This window comes from Branchiostoma lanceolatum, chromosome 1 (assembly GCF_035083965.1).
Source record: "Branchiostoma lanceolatum isolate klBraLanc5 chromosome 1, klBraLanc5.hap2, whole genome shotgun sequence".
NCBI lineage: Eukaryota > Metazoa > Chordata > Leptocardii > Amphioxiformes > Branchiostomatidae > Branchiostoma > Branchiostoma lanceolatum.
Genome location: NC_089722.1, coordinates 3,532,876 through 3,555,361, shown reverse-complemented (window position 1 = coordinate 3,555,361; position 22,486 = coordinate 3,532,876). Strand labels below are relative to the sequence as shown.

General features: G+C 45.5%; 2 protein-coding genes across 2 annotated transcripts; both read right to left on the bottom strand.

Annotated features, from left to right (window-relative positions):
- Nucleotides 1-4,310: 4,310 nt before the first annotated feature.
- Nucleotides 4,311-10,496, bottom strand: LOC136430063 (sodium-dependent organic anion transporter-like). Its single transcript, XM_066420346.1, has 3 exons — nucleotides 9,779-10,496; nucleotides 7,435-7,645; nucleotides 4,311-6,843 (listed from the first exon to the last, which is right to left on the bottom strand). The coding sequence occupies exons 1-3, from the start codon at nucleotides 10,099-10,101 to the stop codon at nucleotides 6,388-6,390; spliced, it is 990 nt and encodes a 329-aa protein (XP_066276443.1). The 5' UTR covers nucleotides 10,102-10,496; the 3' UTR covers nucleotides 4,311-6,387.
- An 8,587-nt stretch (nucleotides 10,497-19,083) lies between these two features.
- Nucleotides 19,084-22,420, bottom strand: LOC136430056 (frizzled-4-like). Its single transcript, XM_066420333.1, has one exon. It carries the CDS (start codon nucleotides 21,789-21,791, stop codon nucleotides 20,160-20,162), a length of 1,632 nt encoding a protein of 543 aa, XP_066276430.1. The 5' UTR covers nucleotides 21,792-22,420; the 3' UTR covers nucleotides 19,084-20,159.
- Nucleotides 22,421-22,486: the final 66 nt, after the last annotated feature.

Genomic DNA, 22,486 nt, shown 5'->3' with positions numbered 1-22,486 from the left:
AAAAAAAAAAACGTGAATGGTACTTCTAGTACTTTGAATAGTTAAAGAACATGGATCAGAAATCTTTCTAAGTGCCAAAAGTAGTCTACATACAAATTATGGTTCAGTCACTAATCTTTAATCTCCAAGTAGATCTACCGGTGGCAAGACAGCACCCATGGACCAGAACAATATCCAGTCGGCCACCGGCACAGGTTCGACGGGTTCAACAAAATCACGAGTGTAATCGGAGGCAGAAACGAATAGAAATAAAGATCAAAATAGTTAATTTATGTTATGAACTTGTTGTCACTATGGTCGCCTATCTTTTGCCATTTTTTATGATGCTAGCACGTTGGATTTTTCAGATGATAAATCTAATGGCATGGTGAAGATGAAAATGATAACATAATTCACACGATAACGTAGAGTCACATTATCCTTATATAATGATGAATGAGAACTTAGCCGCCAGCCCTTAGAATATTTGTCGATGCTATTTCTTATGAATGGAAGGGTAAGGCTCTATCTTCCAATTCAATATGACGCAACGCCACCTCTAGAAAGTGACAAATGGTCTGAGATTGGAGTTGCTGTAATGTTTCCAATTTTCCTGCTTATTCTCTCTGTCATGGATCAGGTGTTCATTACCCAAGGTGGACGACAGTTGGTACCGCACGAAGATTGGTACCACCTGTACATGGCCTCATCTATGTCCAGGGATGTTGATTGTGATTTTTCGGGAAGGAATTGGTGACTAATGAAGAAATCAAGAGCTCAATCAATCGAGGAAAGGTCGCGCTCACTTACGACCAGGACCCAGACTGGGGACGAGGCTTGCCTGTCCCAGGACCCAGACTGGGGACGAGCCTTGTCTGTCCCAGGACCCAGGCTGGGGACGAGCCTTGGGCCCAGGACACAGGCTGGGGACGAGCCTTGTCTGTCCCAGGACCCAGACTGGGGACGAGCCTTGGGCCCAGGACACAGGCTGGGGACGAGCCTTGTCTGTCCCAGGACCCAGACTGGGGACGAGCCTTGGGCCCGGGACACAGGCTGGGGACGAGCCTTGCCTTTAGGAGGACCCAGACTGGGGACGAGCCTTGGGCCCAGGACCCAGGCTAGGAACGAGTCTTGCCTGTTCTCTGTCCCGTCATTACGGGGTAGTGCCTAAGCGTGAAGCGTGGCGACAACATGTCCATCAAGCTGTGTGATGCGATTAGCAAATGTCATTTACGGAATTCTTTTCCACTGACGTTCCAACAGTGGCCCCGCTGAGAGCGACTCTGTCTCCCTTTAGATTCTTTCAGGCTTCAGTTCGTTTATCTAAGGGCCAGACAAGAAGGTGCAATGAGGTAGAAAATTGCGCTTTCAAACTTAACAAAGGGGAAACAACTTACGAACAATGCACTGCTTCCCCTTATTAGCTGTGTTCTCTGTGTGTCTACTGTGGCCTCCGGTTAAGACTTTAAGACTGGTTTTATTAATTTTACCCGTAAGAAAAATCATGGCTGCCAATAAAGATGGAGGTATGGAAAAAAAGACCCAAAGAAACCAGAAACGCGATCCGGAAACTACTAACATTGAGGTATGGGGTCATTGAACTCTGATATTCCGTTGAAAATGCCACCCAGATCTCAGTTCGTCAAGCTGTTACATATATATATATATATGACTATTCTCCACCATAAGTCAGTATACATGTTGTTCTGACCACCATGCGGCCGGGACCGGGGCTGCAACAGTGCTGGATCTGACAGGATTGAAACGTCAAAATGTCTTCACTTGAAAGTTCATCTGTGTTGGTATAAGTCAGTCTGGATCCAACTCTGGATGAACTGCAATTTGCCAACACAAGATCTACCTTTACCCATCACTGCATCAGCTCCAGGCTTTGTCATGGAACAAAGGAACTTTGTCAAGGAGCAACTCCGAGCAAGGAACTACTCTCCAAGCAGAGGTTGGTGGGGAAGATCGTGACCGTCTTATCATATGCCCCGTTTTTCGTCCGCTATATCAAAAAGCGGGGCATATGATAAAACGGTCACGATCTTCCCCACCAACCTCTGCTTGGAGAGTAGCAAGGAACAACATTCCTTGACAAAGACTGGGGCTGATCAGTTGAACATTTGAGTAAGTCCAATTATTGTGTTGGCAATTTGCAGTTCAAGTATGATTCAGTCAAAATGTCGTGATGGGTTTCGTTCGATCATAGACAAGTACAAAATGAGCCCATGTCAGAAAACTGGAAGGAGAAGGAAAGATCCGTCGATGAAGGTTAGATATCCAGGTAATAAGATACCCAAGGTAACAATTATTCAAGCGACTGAATAAAGTTTAAAAACGGTCAGACGTTTCAGACAGCATTCGTTGTCTTTCGTCAGTGACTAAAGGATTATTCATAGACTCTTGTAGGCAATAACGAAAGACAGCGAATGACCGTCAGAGGATAATATCATTTTTTTAAAGACATCTAGTCAAAAACTGCAGTGGTTCGGACATGTGTCTAGGGTGAAAGGCACACTTTCACACACAATTCTTCAGGGAAAAGCGGAGGGTGTGCGGCCGCGGGGACGTCCCCGTCGGTCGTGGATCACAGACCTAAAGGAGTGGAGCGGTCATTCAGCCAACCAGCTGCAGATGACCAGACTGGCGGAAGACCGCCAGCAGTGGAGAGATTTCACTGAGAGCCATGCTGCCCCGACGGCTGACTAAGCTATGGGAGAGAGCGAGTGAGTGAGTGACTCAGAAATAATAGGCACGGAGGAACACGACCAAATGAAATGTGTAAATGAAGAACATCGGAGTGAATGACACGACTCGCTGACTACATGCAAGACCGCGGGGTTCTCTGATTGTGGCTCTAGGTGTAGGTAGCGTGCGTAGTCCAGTGGTTAGTGACCATGCACCTGGTAAGGATTGAAACTGTCCATTGTGCTTGTCGAAAAGAGCTAAGGCGCAATGAACCTTTAAATACTGTACATAGCGCCTGTCTTTTCTGTCACGACCGGTAAAAGAGTAACTCAACTGTTTTGAGTTCATTTGTGACAAACTGGTTTGAGATCACGATCTCTTTCTTTCTGATGGCTAACATTTAATCTCCAAGCAGATCTCCACGGTGCCAAATCGTGCAAGCTAGCAAGAGAAGCTCCAGTCAGCCAGAGAAGTTGTCAGGCACCGTCGGATTGCAAAAAATGTCTTTCTGCCAGTTGGATACGGTCTTTGCAACCGTTGAGTGACTTGGGTCTGCTTGGAGAGCAAGAGCAGACGTTGCTGTAAAGGCCAAAAGTGAACGATTCCGATAAACGGAGGCCTTCGGCAGAAAAGCGCGCGGAGAAAGCGACAAGTCACCACAACGTCCACTGCTCTGGTCAGTGCTGTATCCATGGCAACTCACTTCTTCTGTTCGGCCCAGTTCAGCTACAAGTATGGGTCATCCTCGATTCCGCCACAGTGGTTTCAGAGAGAAGAAGGTCAGTGCATGCTTCCGACGATGTTTGTTTACATGAGAGTAAAATAGCTAGAGAATCAGAAGTTGTATGTATCCTTTGTTCAGACCCTTGTATTGCCTGGTGGCACATACATGTAGTCTCTACCAGACTAACCGCGCCGGCTATAGGGAGCACATTTGCCGGGGGACTTTGGCCATGAAGGGTTTCATTCGCAGGCGCAGTTATTTGACCCTCTCTCCGTAGCCGACTCCCTTCATACAATTGGCTATACTTGGCCAATTTCTACTATTTTCCCAGCGACCCGCGGAGGCTGGTAGAGCCTAACATACATGTAGGGCAGCAAGTTTCAGTAACAGGGTACATATTTTTACAGGGAGGGGTTGCTAGCCGTTCCCCTCTGAGTGCTTGAGGCACCACCTCGAAGTTGGCACGGGACCCCATTTTACGTACTCTCCAAGCAGAGGTCGTTCGTGAATGATAAAACGGTGACGATCTGCCCATTCACGACCTCTGCTTGGAGAGTACATTTTACGTACCTTCAGAAAGACGGGTGCAGCCCCAGCCGAGATGCCCTTCCCAGGATTGAACCGGGTTCCAAGTTACCAACTGACTGCAACCAGGAGCTCAACTGTGAGGCTGCTACCAGTTGAGCTGTAGGGACATCCCTTGATAGTGTATGTATAAATTTGCTTAATTCTTATCATATTGATAAGTCTTCATCTAAACCTTCAAATCTTCAATATGATATAAATAGCACACGGTATAGTCCGTGCCTTCATCTAAAAGGTACTTTACCCTAGTGAGATCAAAATGTGAAGGAACTGTACTGATCTGGAAGAAGTTTGGAAGAAAGAAGGAAAGGATACGAGAAGCAGAGGGAAGTATTTTCTGCGTCATGTTTGGAGTCCACAAGTTCCACAGAAACCCCTGTACAACGAAATTCAACAATCATGTCAACAAAGCTGTAGTTATAACTGGAGTACTGTGTACTTGCTTAACAATATCGACAATAACATTTATAAATACACTTTTCACATTACAAACTGTACAGACAGACGTGTTACATTACATACATGAGCTAGACTCAGGTACATGTAGATAAGATGATCTCTGGTCAGTATCGTCTTTCCATCATCCGTATAGACGATAGATATGTGGCAAAATACAAAGTTAAACTTTCTTCCAACACTAAGGTGTTTACGAATAAAATTTTCAAGGACCACTGTCGCCTTCTTCGGGATCAATAATGACCAATCACTGCCGAACGTAAACTCGCGAGAGTAACAGACATGCATTTATTGACACGTGTCTTTTTCTTTGGTCATTATTGATCCTGAAGAAGGCGATAGTGGTCGTTGAAAATTTGATCCGTGAGTACCTTAGTGTTGGAAGAAAGTTTAGCATTGTATTATGATTACTACCAACACAGATGAGCTTTCATTATAAGATATGTGTCAATGTGTGTATCAGAGCTTATGTGACAACGTTTTGTAGGACCTGTCAGACGTAGAGAAGACTGTTACACAGATTTTCGATGATTATCTTTGTAGCGCAGCCAGACAGCGATATTCAGACATACCATTATGGTACATATGTGGAGAGGGCACCTTTAAATAAGAAACGTACATTCAATAACTGTTCACAAGACCCCTGACAAGGGATAAATACCAATAAGCAACACGGACGAATAAATATTTTGGTTGTTTGAGGCTGGCGTTACTTACTAGCCTCTACCAGGCTCCACAGGTCGCTGGAAAGATAGTAGAAATTTGCCAAATAGACAGATAACATGCTAGAGGAGTTAGCAAACTAGGTCGCAAACTGTACTCCCTGGCCAGCTAACTCCGTTGGCATGTTATCCGTCTATTTGGCAAATTTCTACTGTCTTTTCAGCGACCTGTGGAGCCTGGTAGACGCTAGTTACTTACAATTGTGCTAGCCTCCTTAGCAGACTAGAGGGAGGGCACTTATTTGTGTTTTTCAACATAGGCCAGGTTCTCTAATGCTGGGGGAGATCGATTACGCACACATTGGGTAGGCCGAATACTCTCTCTTCGCAGACAGGGGCTGAATTGCGAGGAGCGCACAATTGGCGGGGCTAGATCGCAAGGGTCTGTCGTTCTCATTTAAATGAACACATTTTGTAATCTCCGTTACCGCTTGAAGTAAGACGTTCCTGGCATTTGGATATGCCACATATAAGATGTCAAACTGTAGTTTTTATGACGACTTAAAACTTTTCTAGCTTTTTAAAACGGCAGTTTGGTACCTTATATGTGGCATATCTCAATGTCAGGAACGTCTTACCTCTAACGGTAACGGAGATTACATAATGTGTACATTTAAATGAGAACGAGCGTGTAGTGACTGCCATTCGGCGCTCAGGTGACCTCAATACGACAATTGCCCCATGTGCGGCCATAGGACTGTCGGTTTTGAACCACTCACACCGGGAAAGACCCCTACTCTTTTCGATAAGTGTGTTGGGTTCTTTAACGTGCTCAAGGTGTGGCTCTCCTCAAACACGGGACCTCCATTTGACGCCTTATCCATAGAAGCCTACTTCCTTAATCCCCTTTTCTTTTAGGACGTCGCTACAGAAAACAGGCTTCTAGAGGCGCGCATAAACGATCTCCCTGGCATTAGAGAACCTGGTCCATGTTGAAGCACGAATCAGCGCTCCCCTCAAAAGTAAACGCCGGCTCCGTCTTAGAAGTCTGTGAAGGAGGTTACGCTTATCTACTCTCCAAGCAGAGGCTGTTGGAGGAAAAAGTTTACGTTCTTATCATTTATATGTCCCGTTTTTTGTCAGCTCTCCCCACCAACCAATTCTGTCCCCAACAACCTCTGCTTGGAGAGTAACACTAATGTGTTTGACTGATCCACCCCTCAAACTGCTGGACCGGTCACAGTAGGAGCACTTCCTTCACGGCTTGCCCTGGGTAAGAAATCCGCCGGTTTAAGCCCCGTCAGAGTCCTCGTCCTCGTCCTCCCCGTGCTGGGACACCTTCTCGCCCAGGATGCGCAGAGACTCGCCGTTGGCGACGGGGTCCGAGCGGTACGTCTTCCACGTGTGGTACAGGAGCGCCACCAGCAGCGTGAACGCGTTCTGGATCAGCCAGTACTCGATCGGGAACGTCAGAATCTGGTTCGCCAGGTTGTCGTGGAAGGCCAGCTTCAGGACCGACAGACACAGCGACACGTTACGGTTGCCAGCCTGGACCGCGACTGTCTTGGCCACGGCGGCGTCCTCCTTAAAGGCGATGGCCCAGGCGTAGCCGAACAGGAGGGAGAAGGGAGGGAAGACGGCGGCGATGACGAGGACGCCCGTAGGCCCGCGGAACACCGCTCGGTAGATCACGGTAGCGACGATGATGCTGCTGATGAGAAGAAGTCCACCCAGGTATGACGCCAGCTGCATGGACAAACAAAAATAAATATACACTCTTTGTTGACACAATAAAGGTACAGCGACTTTTGTAAGGTCTAAAACAATCGTGACATGCAAACAAACAGGTGAATACGAAGAGATTAACCTACGTTCAAGCATATAAATAATTCGTTCGGTCGGACTCTCGTAGTGGCCAGTGGCACATAGGGCAGCAAGTTTCTTATTGTTTCAGTAGCAGGGTGTAACGGGGAGGGGTTACCAGCTCTTCTACTTCAACGTGCTGGAGGCACCTTGTCGAACTTGTCGTCCCTTCCGAAAGACGGGTGCAGCCCCAACCGACACTGACGGTCCTTCCCAGGATTGAACCGGGGTCTCCCAGGTAGCAATTCATTGGAACCAGGGGCTCAACTGTGAGGTTGCTACATCCCTAGACTCAGTATAAAAGGAAACATAGCAATCTGCATGGCGGATAGAAACAATAGCTTTGTCGCCTCAGGACGAAGTTAAACATAACGTTAAAATTGGCCTGTGTAATTGAATGAATGTGTTCACTACATACACTAAAGTTAAAGACGGTGTCCGTCTCTTCTATGAGCTCAATAAAAAGAACCTCACCTTGCCGAGAACATCGGCGATCTTCTTGCAGTAGTGCTGCAGCAGGATGCCGACGATGACGGGCACCAGCACGCAGACCAGCGCCACCGCGATCATGTCGATGGCCATGGCGAGCTGCTGCCCGTGCATCAGGGGGGTGCTGGTGAATATGGCCAGGCACACCGGTATGGTTACCAGGCACAGCAGCGTCGACACTGTCGTCACGTAGATACTGGAGAGGGGTGGAGAGAGTAGGGATAACTGTTAGACATGAGAGGGGTGCTGGTGAAGACGGCCAGGCACACCGGATGGTTACCAGGCACAGCAGCGTCGACACTGTCGCCTCTTTACCAGGAATAACAATTTCTTTAAAACCTGTTTCCATTTATATCCATTTTGATAGCTGTTTATCAATTTTGTAAGATCTTATAACACTAGGCAGTAACCAAGACAGTGTATCAGGCCGGAGTCTAACCTCTGCTTGGATAACCTCTGCTTTGAGAGTAGCTAAGTGCCCCCATCTTGGTTACACAGTTTACCATTAGGCAAACGACAGCTGATTTCTTGGGCTGTACCACACTACATTCAAGACGGGGGTGTCGATCTATAATTCTTTAATACCTGAATATACTAGTGCTGCTACGGTGTCCCAAGTCGCCATGTTTCAGTGGGAGCTGGATAACTACCCAAATACCAAAATTTATTTGAATCCATCAAAAGCATCTTGAGTTATAGCTGCGAACACACAAACACAGGCAAAAACAGTACCCCTGTTGGAGGTCAGTGGCCTCCTTCCCGGAGATAATTATAACCAGCAGTATCTTTAATCCCCATTTCGTGCAAATTTTGCTGGCAAACTATGAAAAACCTAATAAACTGTGCACATATACAGAAGGCGCTCGAAGTACTCTCCAAGCAGAGGAGTGGGCTGGTTTTTGACGTGTTTTCGGCGTTTTTGTCGGGCTTTCTACTTTGTCATGTTTCTTTTCAAGTCACAAACCCACACATAAATATACATGGCAAAGTAGAAAGCCCGACAAAAACGCCTAAAACACGTCAAAAACCAGCCAGCCCCACTCCTCTGCTTGGAGAGTAGGTCGAAGTAAAAGAGATTTGTCCAGTGAGAATTGACGTGTATTTCCGCCCCCGAGCGCCCCGACATGCATTAACCCACTTTACCCGCGATAATTGCGGCCCGTATGGACGCGGAATTCATAATGAACAGAGTCGCCTCTTGCGTCAGCCTTGACGTCTTTACCGGTACTATTAACCTTTAGCACACTGAAGTAGCCATTTGGCACCCCATTCTCTATTCTCTGTTCTCTATTGGTTACAGAGAGAGACAGCAGGGAGAAGGTTAATCACGGTATATGCAGATGAAGTGCATTTAAATGGGTGTACCTTCATTCAAAAATAATGATTGAAAACAGTCAGCTTAGACGGACCTACATATAGTTCATCATGTCAACAATCAAGAAGACAAAAATAGCATGACAAATATAACATCCTTCCACGAGCGCTAGGTTTGGCTTGGCTCTTATTGTTGTGGGGGGGGGGGGGGGGGGGTTTGGGTCACTTATGCCGGAAAGGTAATATCTGCGCCTGCTAGAAGGCGTAGACGCGATCTTTCCGGCATAGGAACCTAGCCCACATGTTGAAAATCCCCCAACAATAAACGCCACCGCTAGCGCTCGGTGGAAGGCCGCGAAGGAAGCTGGCCAAATGAACTGCTCAAGGTAGAACGTTAATGATGGTGGTTAGACGGTTTCCCATATGCTGGAGGAATACAACGTTCCATATGGCTAGGAAATACGCAGATGCAAATTCTTCTGTTACAATTAAATATTAAAATAAACAAGCTGATCCTACATATTTCAGAGCTTTGCGCTTTAATTCAAAGATGTCGGACCACAAAAATCCAAGAAGGGAACTGCCTTGTGACGTGTCAACATGGATTCCTTATGATGATGAAATATGCATCCAGGTGATCGCTCGAAGTCATTTTTCATGTCACCACACCAAACAGCTGAAATCTAACGCCACACGGCAAGTGAACTGAATGCAGTATCTTCGTCGCTTTCCTCACAAATTAGATATTTTTCTCTCACTTGTAACGTTGATCGGCGTTATCATTATTTAGAATCATATATTAAAAATGGCACCATCACAAGCGCGATATGACAACACTTAGTACCCAAGGCATGTTCGCTTCTCAGAAAAGCGTGGATGGATCATCAAGAATCATTTTGCCACATCTCACCTAACATCTATCGCATGATAAATGCAGTACCTCCCTGTCTGTACATACAGTGGGAAGTGCATGCATCCTCAATCGATGAATATTGGTTCGTTACATGTGCATTACCTGAGGTTTTTATCGCCATCGATCCAGTAGGTCACGACGTTGGCCAATCCGGCGGTGGGGCAGCATGCCATGAGCAGTATGGACAGGGCTCGCCCTCCGTCAAGGGAGAACGCTGCTACCAAACCCCACAGTATCAGCGGCATGGCGACATACTGCGACGCAAGGCAGAGAAGAACGGCTCTCGGGCGATGGAATATGGCGAAGAACTCTTCTAGTTCTACGGTACAGCCGAGCGCCAGCATAAGTACAGCGCTGGTGACTGTGAACATAACCCGTGTAGCCAGGTCTACCGTCTGGTCCGGCTGCTCAAATGTGGACTCCATGTTTGCAGCTAGCGCTCCGCCTGTGGAGAAAAAAAAACGTAATGTATGCGTGAATAAATGCGTCAGTGACGTGCGTTATGTACGTACGGAACATTAAATATGCAGTATCCGGGTGAGGGAGAGGGGAGATGTTAACAGGTGGCGTCGTGAATGCGTTAACAGGTTCTTTTCTTTCGTTCAGATTAGCCGCCACCAGACCTTCCCATGGGTTTATGGATCGTAGAATTTAGCGAAAATAGGAATAATTGGCCAAGAGAGTCAGTCCACGAGAAGGATAACATTTCCCCTCATTGCGCGGCCGGTCGAATCCTAAACCATATGGTGGCCAGACTCCCTTGACAAATTATTCTATAGCTAGCGTACTTAGTCTGGTAGAGACTACGAGTGCGTTCAGACCCCAGTAGTGCCTGTTGCCGCATAGGGTAGCAGCAAAACACGAGTGTTGGCCCCTACATTTGAATCGATTGTATATCAATTTGGAGCTACTCGTAGCTTACTTAGACACCCTTTCACGTACAATGTACGGTCCCTCGGCACATTTGGCAAGAAATAAAAAAATCAAGACCTGTAATCGGCCACACCCATTATACTTCATAAACGGATGGTCCCTTACCTTGGTCATTAATCACGTAATGTCACGTTGAAACTAGCAACTCGGGTTAGAACGATGTATAATAAAAAAAGGGAACTCGCGGGAAAGGTTTTCAGTTTTTCATCACCAGGCCTCGTCCTATCGCTGGGAAAATAGTAGAAATCGGCCGAGGTGCTGAGTACTCCGCTATACAGGGTAGTCCGCTATACAGTGAAGCTCTATTATCGATAATGGAGCTTCACTGTATAGCGGACTACCCTGTATAGCGGAGTACTCAGCACCTCGGCCGATTTCTACTATTTTCCCAGCGATAGGACGGGGCCTGGTAGAGGCTACTAAATGCAAACCTCATGCCAAGTCGGAAGTTCTATTCAACACAGAATAAAATGTTCTAGAATAGAACCGCCTTGCTCATATGCAACTTCTTCAAATTCTTTATCAGAAAACCAATTTTTTCTCCCAATGAGGTTATATTTTTTCGTATCTCGAATTTTTTTACATGCACAACTATGTGGTTACATTTTTGGGTACAGCCTGCGCTACTGTAGAAAATATGAGTGTACTGTCATTATATTTCTTATGTGTTGGTAGCTCTTCGTCCATTGTAGAAACCCAGGGTAGAACTGAAAAAAACAATAAATTTGTGCCCCTTAGATGTTCCCTTTGTCTTCCTTATTTGCACTGGGCAGCTCTTGTGCCCAGGGAGAAGTAATTCAATTTCGGCGCCCACGGGAGCCTTTCTCTGTTGTCGTCAGCAGTAAAATAAGGTTAAGCGGTCGCACCTCAGAATGCGGGCGAAGCATGACCCTTTTTCGCTAGCTACTAGTGTAGTAAGTAGTAACGGAGGGGCCCCCAAATTCGCCACTGTACTCTAAATTCGCCATTTTGAGTTTCCTTAATTTTTGACATGTTAAGCTACAATGTAAGGTTACTTTTACTATTCTTCCAAGCATAACATGTTAAAGTTTAATATGCATACAATACTTTGTTCAAGTTTAGCCAAACGGCGAGTTCCGAAGCAAAAATTGAAAGGGAGGACGCACGACAAAATCCCGGTGTGTGGGCGGAGTACCTGGCGAGGACGGGAGTCTAACAATCTCCTATTGTTTTTCTTTAAAAAAAAGATGCTGTGGACTTAATGTTACATCTAACAAACTCTTAAAAATCTTCCAAACCTGTATAATGTTACTAGTAGTGCAATCCGGCTTCGTTACGGCTCGCGGGTCACATCGGGTCACTCCTGTTCTTCTCGATAAGTGTGTTGGGTTCCTTTATGTGCAGGGGTTTGACACTTGAGGCTTACGCCTGAAGCTCCCTCAATCATACCTAGCGATGCCTAGGGTCGGCCCTAGCTCGGACATGATGTTGTTGGGGATTGCATTCGTCATTTCGGATGGTGACATATTGCCGGCGGCCCCGTGTATGAGGTTGTTAGCACAAAAACCTTATGACGTAATTATGGGTAACGCAGGGTACAAGTGAACAGTTACCATGACAACACGTGTGCGGTGCATGCGTACTGCGTCCGGTTGTCATGGTAACGATGTTGGGCTTCCTCTTCATTACCCAGAGTTCTCGGTTTTCCCAGCATGCAAAGGGATTTGGAACATGGCTCATTTACAAACATGCTGCCAGAATAGACCGAATCCTGACTGTCCATCACAATTAGCACTTTGACCAATGATAGAATAGCAATTAGCACTTCGACCAATGAGAGAGTGGCAGCAAGTCCGTCAAATATTTGGATATTCATGTTTTTATTTAGAATTTCTATGTTTTGATGGAGTTGGCCAGGATTGGACATGTTGCTGGCTGTGTGGGCCATGGCAGCAATCTGGATTGCAGGTAAAGCGGATATATCTATCTATAGGTTTCTTTCAAGATACTACTGTTTTGTCACGATACAGGCGCATAGCAGAATGTCACAGCTCTAAATATTCGTTGAGTCTCATAATCATATTCATTTTTACAACAATTTCCTTTTGGTTGATTCATCAAACTTCTTTTACATCCAGTCATGATTCAAAGTAGCCTGGGTTCTGTGAGAACCGTATTATCAAGGCCTTCTCCAGATAGTCTTGAACACCTTCATACCTCAAGGTTTACTGATGCTGCATTGACAAGGTCACACGCAAGGGGGCCCAAATCACAAGGTCACACACCAGGGGCCCAAAATCACAAGGTAACACACCAGGGGCCCAAAACCACAAGGTCACACACCAGGAGGCCCAAAATCACAAGATCACACACCAGGGGCCCAAAATCACAATGTCACACACCAGGAGGCCCAAATCACAAGGTCACACACCAGGGGCCCAAAATCACAATGTCACACACCAGGAGGCCCAAATCACAAGGTCACACACCAGGGGGCCCCAAAATTGACCTCGACCTTTGTCTTGCAAACACCTACTGACATAACAAGCATCATCACAGTGTCTCCATCCAGACTTTCTTGAGTTATTGCTGACCACAACATGCAGATAAATAGACACTCATACAGACGAAACCAAAACACTACCTCTTTATTTCATGGAGGTAATAAATATATCAATGTGGCAGTTCTACAGTACCTGAACCATGAGAGTTGAAGTAACATGGGTTTATGTGACAGACTGAATAAAAGTTCTAAATGGGAGCAAGGGTTCATAACTCCAGTAGCCCATCTTACTCTTTGGAGGTACGTATTTCTTAACTTCTTTATCTATCTGTGTGTGTGTGTATGTGCGTGTGTATGTGTTAGTGTTTCTGTGTGTTCTGTGTGTGTCAGCACGTGTGTGTGTGTTTCTGTGTGTCAGCATGTGTGTGTGTTTCTGTGTGTCAGCATGTGTGTGTGTTTCTTTGTGTCAGCATGTGTGTGTTTCTGTGTGTGTCAGCATGTGTGTGTTTCTGTGTGTGTCAGCATGTGTGTGTTTCTGTGTGTGTCAGCATGTGTGTGTTTCTGTGTGTCAGCATGTGTGTGTGTTTCTGTGTGTGTCAGCATGTGTGTGTTTCTGTGTGTGTCAGCATGTGTGTGTGTTTCTGTGTGTGTCAGCATGTGTGTGTCTCTGTGTGTGTCAGCATGTGTGTGTTTCTGTGTGTGTCAGCATGTGTGTGTGTTTCTGTGTGTGCTAGCATGTGTGTGTTTCCGTGTGTGTGTGTGTACCTCCTTGATGGGAGCTATGCGGCTCCTGATGTCTTACTAAGGGAGGACTGTGGCGTGAAAGATGGCGGTTACCTGAGGAATGAATCCACTCTACTCTATACCAACATGTGTTTATGATGTACATTTTGTTGAGATTCTATAGATGCTGGCAATGAAAGGGACCTCATCAGTTTGTTGCTACAACACTCGTTAGTTGCCATGGCTACCACACAAGACAGATCCTGTGGGTGACAATGCACTATTCAAGTGATGAGTGAACATTTAAAGTCTGGTATGTACAGAAGATAAGGATGTAATTTAGAGGCATTGTATCACATTAGTAACCTCTACCAGGCTCCGCGGATCGCTGGGAAAATAATAGAAATCGGCCAAATATCTAGTGAATAGTATGCCAGGGGTAGTTCGCTATGCAGGGATTTAGCTCAATTAAGTCGCCTGGTAGAGGCTATGACATTAGTATCCGTTTCATGATATTCATTTTTGCAATGTACGGCAAATATATTTGCAATATATATTACCACAGTCTGCAGCTTCTTCGTATGATTGATAGTATAGATGCAACCTTTTTAGTCATTGACGAGAATTGATGTGCATGTAGATTTCTACTCTCCAAGCAGAGGAGGGGTTCCGGTTGGCTTTTGCCATGTTTTTAGGCGTTTTTGTCAGGCTTTCTACTTTGTCATTTTTCTGGGTGTGGGTTGGTGACACAAAAAAAATTACAAAGTAGAAAGCCCGACAAAAACGCCTAAAAACACGTCAAAAACCAACCGGAACCCCTCCTCTGCTTGGAGAGTACCAGGTTTCATCCATATGATCAAGTCAGCGTGGCCTAATTACTTACTTTACTTTATCCTGCTGCTCTAGCCGGGATTATTCTCCAAGCAAAGGTTTCGGTCGAGTGGGGTAGGAGTGTCCGGGATTTTTTACGTTCCTCTTCCTTCACGGAAGGAAGAGTAAAAAATCCCGGACACTCCTACCCCACTCGACCGAAACCTTTGCTTGGAGAATAGCCTGGATGCCAGACCCCCAGTCTCTAAAATATCTATCACAAGATGGATACTTAAGAGATTGGGGGTCTAGCACAGGCTACTGCTGCTCCTACCTGGGGTTGGTGTCGCGGGAAGGTGGAGTCAGTGGTTTGCTGCCAGGTGTGTTGCCTCCTGGGGTGTCATGCCATGTTCACAGAGGGACTCTGTTACTTCTTCAGTCCCGAAAGGTGGTGGGTTCTCCCTCTAACCCCGACACCTCAGTACCTGGTAGTACATCATGTACTGCAGTACTACCTTTTACTTGGCAGTACCTCCTACTTTTGTCCTTTGTTCAGAGAGACTGCACGCTCTTTTCCGTAAGGTGTTGGCAGGCTATTTTGATTTCCCGTAAATTGAAGGGAAAGCCATCTTATTCACATAATTCGTAGTCGATAATGTTGCGTAATTTCCTTGCTTGATTTCAGCGTAATACATAGGAGGTTCTTCTGAATTCAGCGTAAAGCAATTGTCCCTACATCAGTCGCAGCCTAGACACGACTCTGAGTGGACATACATATATCATAAGCATCATAATGACCCCCATGTAGTCTTGTAGTGCATAGTGGGCAGTGGCATATAGGGCAGCAAGTTTCCTTGCTGTTTCTGTAGCAGGGTATATTTTTACAGGGAGGGGTTGATGATCTAATATTAGTAAAAGTTTAAAAAAATAGATTAAAAACTTTTTTGTATCACTTTAAAATTTTAAGATTAGCAATAGAATTTTAAAGAGGCAGCAAGGTTTGTAATTATTTTAATCTGCTAGATCTAACATTCTCTATTCTTTGTTGTGTACCCATTTGTATAAGTTGCTCCTGTTCACCTATTCCCAGAAATGAATTTCAAGGCCTGAGACAGGAAGGATAGCTATAACTAGAGGAAATTGGATTCTTAGCCTGGGGACCTTTTGGTCAGAAAAATGAACCTACACTTGATTTGATCAAGAGGCTTGTTAACCCGTGTGGTTTAATGGACTCCGCATGATTTACAGACAGAATAAGATGGTGAGGAAGAAAAACAGCTGATACTGATAAAACCGTTTAACGTCAACCCTCATAACTCTTTAGGCCCTAGCAGCCTCAGAGGGTCGCTGGGAAAATAGTAGAAATTGGCCAAATAGAGTCAATTGCATGAAGGGAGTCGGCTACGGAGAGAGGGTCAAATTTGCAACCCTAACTGTGCCTGCAAATGAAACCCTCCATGGCCAAAGTCCCCCAGCAAATACTCTCTCTATTACCGTCGCGGTTAGTCTGGTAGAGACTAATAACTCTGCCAGGTTCCCTAAGACCATTCTCCAAGCATAAGTTGGGTTTCGGCTTGTTTTTGACGCCATTTTAGGCCTTTTTGTCAGGTTTTCTATTTTGTCTTGGTTTCTTTATGTATGGGGTTGTAGACATAAAGAAACTGTGACAAAATAGAAAGCCAGACAAAACCACATAAAACAACGTCAAAAACAAGCAGAAACAATATAAAGAAACCGTGACAAAATAGAAAGCCCCAAAAACACCCAAACAGACTTCATAAACAAGCCGAAACCCAGCCTCTGCTTGTAGAGTGCCCTAAGACTACAGCAAAAAATGGTTTTATTATTAAAGCCTTACCAATAATGTCTTACCTCAGGGATCACTGACATCTAAACAGACTTCATAAACAAGCCGAAACCTAACCTCTGCTTGTAGAGTGCCCTAAGACTACAGCAAAAATGGTTTTATTATTAAGGCCTTATCAAGAATGTCTTGAATACCTCAGGGATTACTGATGCTGCATTAGCAGAGCTCTTCAGATTGTTGTGGTCTTAGAGAGAGATAACGTTACATCTTGAGTATTATCTCCTTCCAAGTGTAATAAAAGTAGTCTATACCAGACTGCTATAGGGAGGACACTGTAAAAAAACAGAAATGTTCGAGGTGGTTGCCAGAAGAGCCACCTGCACAGGGTTTCATTTGCAGGTGCAGTCATGTCAACCTTCCCATGGACTGACTCTCCTGGCCAATTAGCCCCTTCTTTTGCTGAATTCTACCATCTGTACCCCAGTAGGAAGGCCCGGTGGAGGCTATAAGAAAATAGCTATAATATAATAAAATAGCCTCTACCAGGCTCCGCGCGATCGCTGGGAAAATAGTAGAGATCGGCCAAATAGAGTGAATAGTATGCCAGGGCAAGGGTAGTCTTATTATTCACTCTATTTGGCCGATTTCTACTATTTTCCCAAGGATCGCGCGGAGCCTAGTAGAGGCTAATGATAAAAGGCTGTTTGGCTGTTACTGTTTATCAGTTTCATTCATGGACACTTTTGGGATCTCTTCAAGTTCAAAATCTAACCATTCGACCCCCCCCCCTTTTTTTACAAGTCTTTAGATCTGATGTGATCTCTAACATTTAATTTTGGCATTACATTACTCTCCAAGCAGAGGTTGTTGGGGAAAATTGTGACCTTTTTATCATATAGCCCGTTTTTCTAGTCTCCAAGCAGACCTACGGGTTGGCAAAGACCGTATCCAACTGGCAGAAGGAGTTTTTATACCCAACCCAAGTCTCATAGCCAACCCGCTATGAGACTTGGGTACCGTATTTCTGTTGTTGGAGAGGGCAGCCCAAAAACGGGGCATATGACAAGATGGTTACAACTTTCCCCAACAACCTCTGCTTGGAGAGTAAGTTCTAAGAACATGTACCATTCAGGATATGAATTTAGCACCAAAAGCTCACATTTGGGCATCAACAGTTGAATGAAGTCCTTGCGTTCCATCATGTCACTTATTTTTCATGTACCAATCCATCAAAAGCTGAAAATTCAGTTTGAGCAGCAGGACTTGAAAATCATTTTTGGTAATAGGTGACTTACAAATTAAGGTGCCCGGAAAGAACTTTGTGTGGACAACATAGAATGTCACTGATTGATAGCTACAAACCTAAATGCCTCGATCTTTAATTCCATAGCTTAAAAATTTATGTTTTTTATGTAAAATACTGTACATCAAAGTACAACAAAGTTTGCAATGTCTTTTCTTATTATTCAATTTCAAGAATATTCTGTACAATAGTACCTTTATCCTCTACCGTTACACTACAAACATATCTAGGTGCACTGTAGCACCCTCTGTCAAAAAATTAAATACACAACTCCGATTCTGGGTGCACAAAGGCTAGGTGCCCATGCACCCAGTATTTCGAGCCCTGAGTAGTGTTTGAAACATTATCAAACCACTCTGGAATGTTGATTTTGTGGCTCTTCCGTAGCATTTGGGTTAATCACAGGATGTTTCTTCTTCTTTTTTTTTCATTTGAAAAAAACAGTTCCCCATTTTTTTCAAGAAATCAACTTCTTGTAGCCAAATCTGTCCTTTTTATCTGCATTCTGGTGACATCGATTGGTATCTGCCGAAAAATTTAGCCCAACTCGGGTGCGGAATGTGTACAAATGACACATTTTTCCTCCCCACTAGTGTACTGTGAAACTCTGTTCCATTTTTCTGCAGGAAATCAACTTCATGTGGTCAACCAGAGAGCCTCTGGTGGTCGACTTTATCCTTTTCATCTGGCCACATGACAATATTGACATCTTTTTGTTTCGAATCTGCCGAAAAATTTGGCCCAACCTCGGACGTGGAATGTGTACAAAGAACACCTTCTTCTCCTTCCCCCGTGAGTGTACGTACTGTGGGTACAGCGGCAAGGAATTGGAACATACTTGATCGGTGAGAACCTTTGAAAGTTTGCAGCAATGCGGTACAAGTCGTGCAGTCCTCCGTGCTCACACAGTGGCGCAGCCGGACCGTGACGGCATTGAAGCGCATGGGCGTGTGACCCCCGGTATAGGCGGGCTTTGTTTGCTATACTCAAAGCAGGGGCAAGACTTCACACGCCTAGGCTGTACGATCTTTTGTCCACTACGTGCCAAAATTACACTGCAGATAATTGACCAATTAGCAAATGAGTGGGGAAGATTTGGTCGCCAAATGGTGCCTTGGAGGGAGAATGCGATGGAATTGGCCCTGAGAAACTCGCCAAGACGAGTGCACTTTGCTCTGTAAATACTGCGGGGGAAATCAGTGCGCCTGAAAGACATGTTGTTTTTTAGGTCGCCATCATGGCTGCGAAGGAAATACCAGGGGATAAAAGACCCGAGTTGTGTAAAAAAACAACAAAAAATTCCAAGGACTTTTGCGAGAATGAAGAGCGTTAATTGCATGCACACAAAACAAAGACGATTCCAGCCATTTTCATTGTAACCAGCATTTGTTCAATTCTACTGTTACAGTAATTGGCATTTGTACTAGTTTTCAATACAAATGGTGATGGCATAAAAATTCGGTACAAAAGACAATGATTATCGTTAATGAACTGTGCCACAAACAGCTACAAGACGTTTTTATAAGTACTGTTATTGTTCAAGATCATTTACAACTTACATAACTCATATTAACGTTACATCACATAGAACATTCAATTGGTAGCGCATATGGCACAAGAAATACATTATAATAATTTATATGTAGGAAAATGTCATATTTGATTATAAATCAACTAAAGTCAATGCATTAACGTTTGTGGTGTGGTTTTTCTGTGCCTAACTATATACATGTATAGTGTTACATATGATGCATACCAGTTGTTACGTAAATTATGATAGCGTGATCTTCTAACCTCTACTCTCTCAACGTCTTACATTACACATTCTTTACAAATAACAACGTTATTTCATCAAAAGTACATCTCTAGAATCTCTCTGTACAATACATTCAGGCCCCGGTTTTTAACTCTTCGTACAAAATATTTTTCTGGGGGCCGAAAATTGTCTTGGCACATCATTTGATTAAACAGTACAAATGTAATTTGTTCTCATAGGTGGGAAGAATCAGTGTGTATTGCTTATTACAAAGAACTAGTTTATGAAACAGGGTTTGGATGAAGACACAAACATAGAGAAATCTCTTTCGCTTGTCTATAATTTTATTCTACCCGTATTGGACAACAGGGTCCAACATATCAACAGGTTCTGAATCAAAGTGGAACTGCAAAAACTGCCAACACAAAAACTGGACTTACCCAAATGTAAGACTGGAGCTGATCAGTCGAAAATTTGGGTAAATCCAATTTTTGAGTTGGCAATTGTAGTTCCACTTTGATTCAGAATAGCTTCTAGTTCTACCAACACAGATGAACATTCATCAAGTGAATATCAACAAGTTGTTGTGAAATCTCAACTGAACAAATATCCAGTTACTGCAGATTAAAAGTAGATTGTGGGTTCTCTCTTTTACAAAAAAGACAATCATATATTTTTTGAGAAATCTCATACCGCACTCTCTTTGCCTCCACCTCCCGATCCGGTCTTCAATGTAAGTCCGTTTGGCCTGGAATTCGTGGTTTCCCCGGACTTGGAGTTACACAGTCTTCTTGTACAGTTTGCCCACGAACTGACCGTTTTAGCGGACCAAATCCACATGCTACTCGTGATACCAACCACGAGAGACATGAAAATCTTCAACATGTAGAGTTCCATGTTGGGTTTCGCGGAGGAATACCTCCAGAGTTCTCTGTTGGAGTGTTCGTAGAAGTAGCAGGCGATGACACAGGTAGCCGGGACGGTGTACAGCACGCTGAACACTCCGATTTTCACCATCAGTCGTTCCAGTTTGTCTGTCTTCGTTCCGTCGTTCTTCATGAAGTTTCGGATGCGGAAAAGGGAGACAAACCCGGCTAGGAGAAAGGACGTCCCGACCACTAGGTAGGTGAACAAGGGTGCGAGCACGAATCCAGTCAGCGCGTCTAGATTTTGGTTCCCGACAAAACACAGTCCGGTCAGCTCGTCAGCGTCTACCTGTTTCATGACGAATATGACGATGGTTTTGATGGCAGGTATGGACCATGTAGCCAGGTGGAAATAGCTGCTGTGCATTTCTATCGCTTCATGTCCCCACTTCAGTCCAGCGGACAGGAACCAGGTGAGGGTGAGGATGACCCACCAAATCGAGCTCGCCATGCCGAAGAAGTACAGGAACAGGAAGACGATCGCGCAACCCGTATTTTCCAGTCCCTGTTGAATGAGAAACGCCTGTCCGTCTTCCGAGTCGCACGAGATAGCCTTCCTTCCCACAACAAGCCTGACGATGTAGGCGATGCTGTAGATGTTGTAGCACATGGAGAGAAAGATGATGGGTCTCTCGGGATAGCGGAATCGGGCTGTGTCTATCAGAAACGTGAGGACTGTAAACATGGTGGACAGGAAACACAGGCCAGCCCAGACCGCCATCCAGATATCGGCAAAACGTTTTTCTTCTGGGCTGAAGTTGCCGTACTCCACTCCACACTTGAGCGCACACGAGTCCGTTCTTTTGACGTACATGTAGCTCTCGTCGTTGGGCCCGCCGCAGCTTTCCGAGAGGGCCCCGTTCCCGTCGCCGCCGTCGGGCGTGGTGAGGCCGCCGCCCCGCCGCTCGTTCCCCGCGCTTCCGTCCGGCAGATTGACTTCTTCGTCCCCGGGCCCTTCCATGCACATGGTGTTGTGGTCGTTTTGGAGCGGAAACTTGGAGCAGTTGAGAGTCGGCGGCCAGGGGAAGCCGAACTCCTTCAGCACGGGCTCGCAGCGCCTCTTCACCGACAGGCACATGCTCTGGCACGGCCCTATGGGGATTGGAACCTTCTCGGTACACATGGGCACGTAAACCGAGCACAGGAAGAACTGGAGCTGAGACGAGCAGCCATATTGGATGAGAGGGGTGAAGGTTTGGAGCTGCAGCTCGGCGTCTTGTTGCATGTCGTGTCCGACCAGATTGGGCATCCGCGTCACGTTGTAGCCCAGCTTCTTACACATGTCGATCCGAATGGGATCGCAACTGTACTGCCCGATGGTGTAGCCTGCCGAGTCCGCCCGCTCCCACACAGCCATTACCAGCAGCAGAGAGTAAACAACGCGGGTCGTCATGTTTGCTCGTCCTTTTTTGTCAGCAGTAGAGTACAGCAAGCCTTCCCTTTCCCTGGATATAACGGTCGGAACACGCGACTAGAAGGGGGTCTACGGTTACTCCGAGCGCCGGCGAAGCTGTGTGAATTCAGTGGGCTGACATTCCCGGCAACTTTACAAGGCAGACTCAGCGGGGAAAGAATAGCATTTCCTCCTCCAAACCAGTAAGACTCCGGCCCCAACTGCCAGCCCTTGTCAACTTCGATGTCTGCTCTGCAAAACGGGCCTGCAAATAGCCGACAGATCGGGTGTCCGCTCACGCTGGGCCAATCATGGGGGCTATTTGGTTAACGAGTCTCCTCCCCAGCAATGCAAATACACTCTGTTGACACGAAACAGTGGCACGCGATTGGTGCGGCTCGGGCCTGTACAGCTTTGCGGTGCAGGTAACCTAAGTAGACCCCGGGACCGTTCGCTCTTACACAGCCGCTAAACGGGCTTTCTTCCACAGAGCAGATTAAATATGAGAGGAAGTACAATTTCTCAGATTTTCGGGAAGCCTTACGGTAATCCGAGAGGGAGATCCGGACAATTAGCACGCACTTACCATTCACACGTTCCCATTCTCTTGTGAGGAGGCGGGTATTCATGCCGCTAACACCATTTGACTAATCCCTGATTAAAATCTTCGCACCTCTGTGAAACCACATGTGGAA

Bases quoted from the DNA above. Each gene is read 5' to 3' on its own strand.
- LOC136430063 (XM_066420346.1), bottom strand. From the start codon at position 10,101: ATGGAGTCCACATTTGAGCAGCCGGACCAGACGGTAGACCTGGCTACA. The intron at 7,646-9,778 runs GTAATGCACATG...ACCCCTCTCCAG, and splicing joins GATGGCGATAAAAACCTCAG to TATCTACGTGACGACAGTGT. The intron at 6,844-7,434 runs GTGAGGTTCTTT...TTGTCCATGCAG, and splicing joins TCGCCGATGTTCTCGGCAAG to CTGGCGTCATACCTGGGTGG.
- LOC136430056 (XM_066420333.1), bottom strand. From the start codon at position 21,791: ATGACGACCCGCGTTGTTTACTCTCTGCTGCTGGTAATGGCTGTGTGG.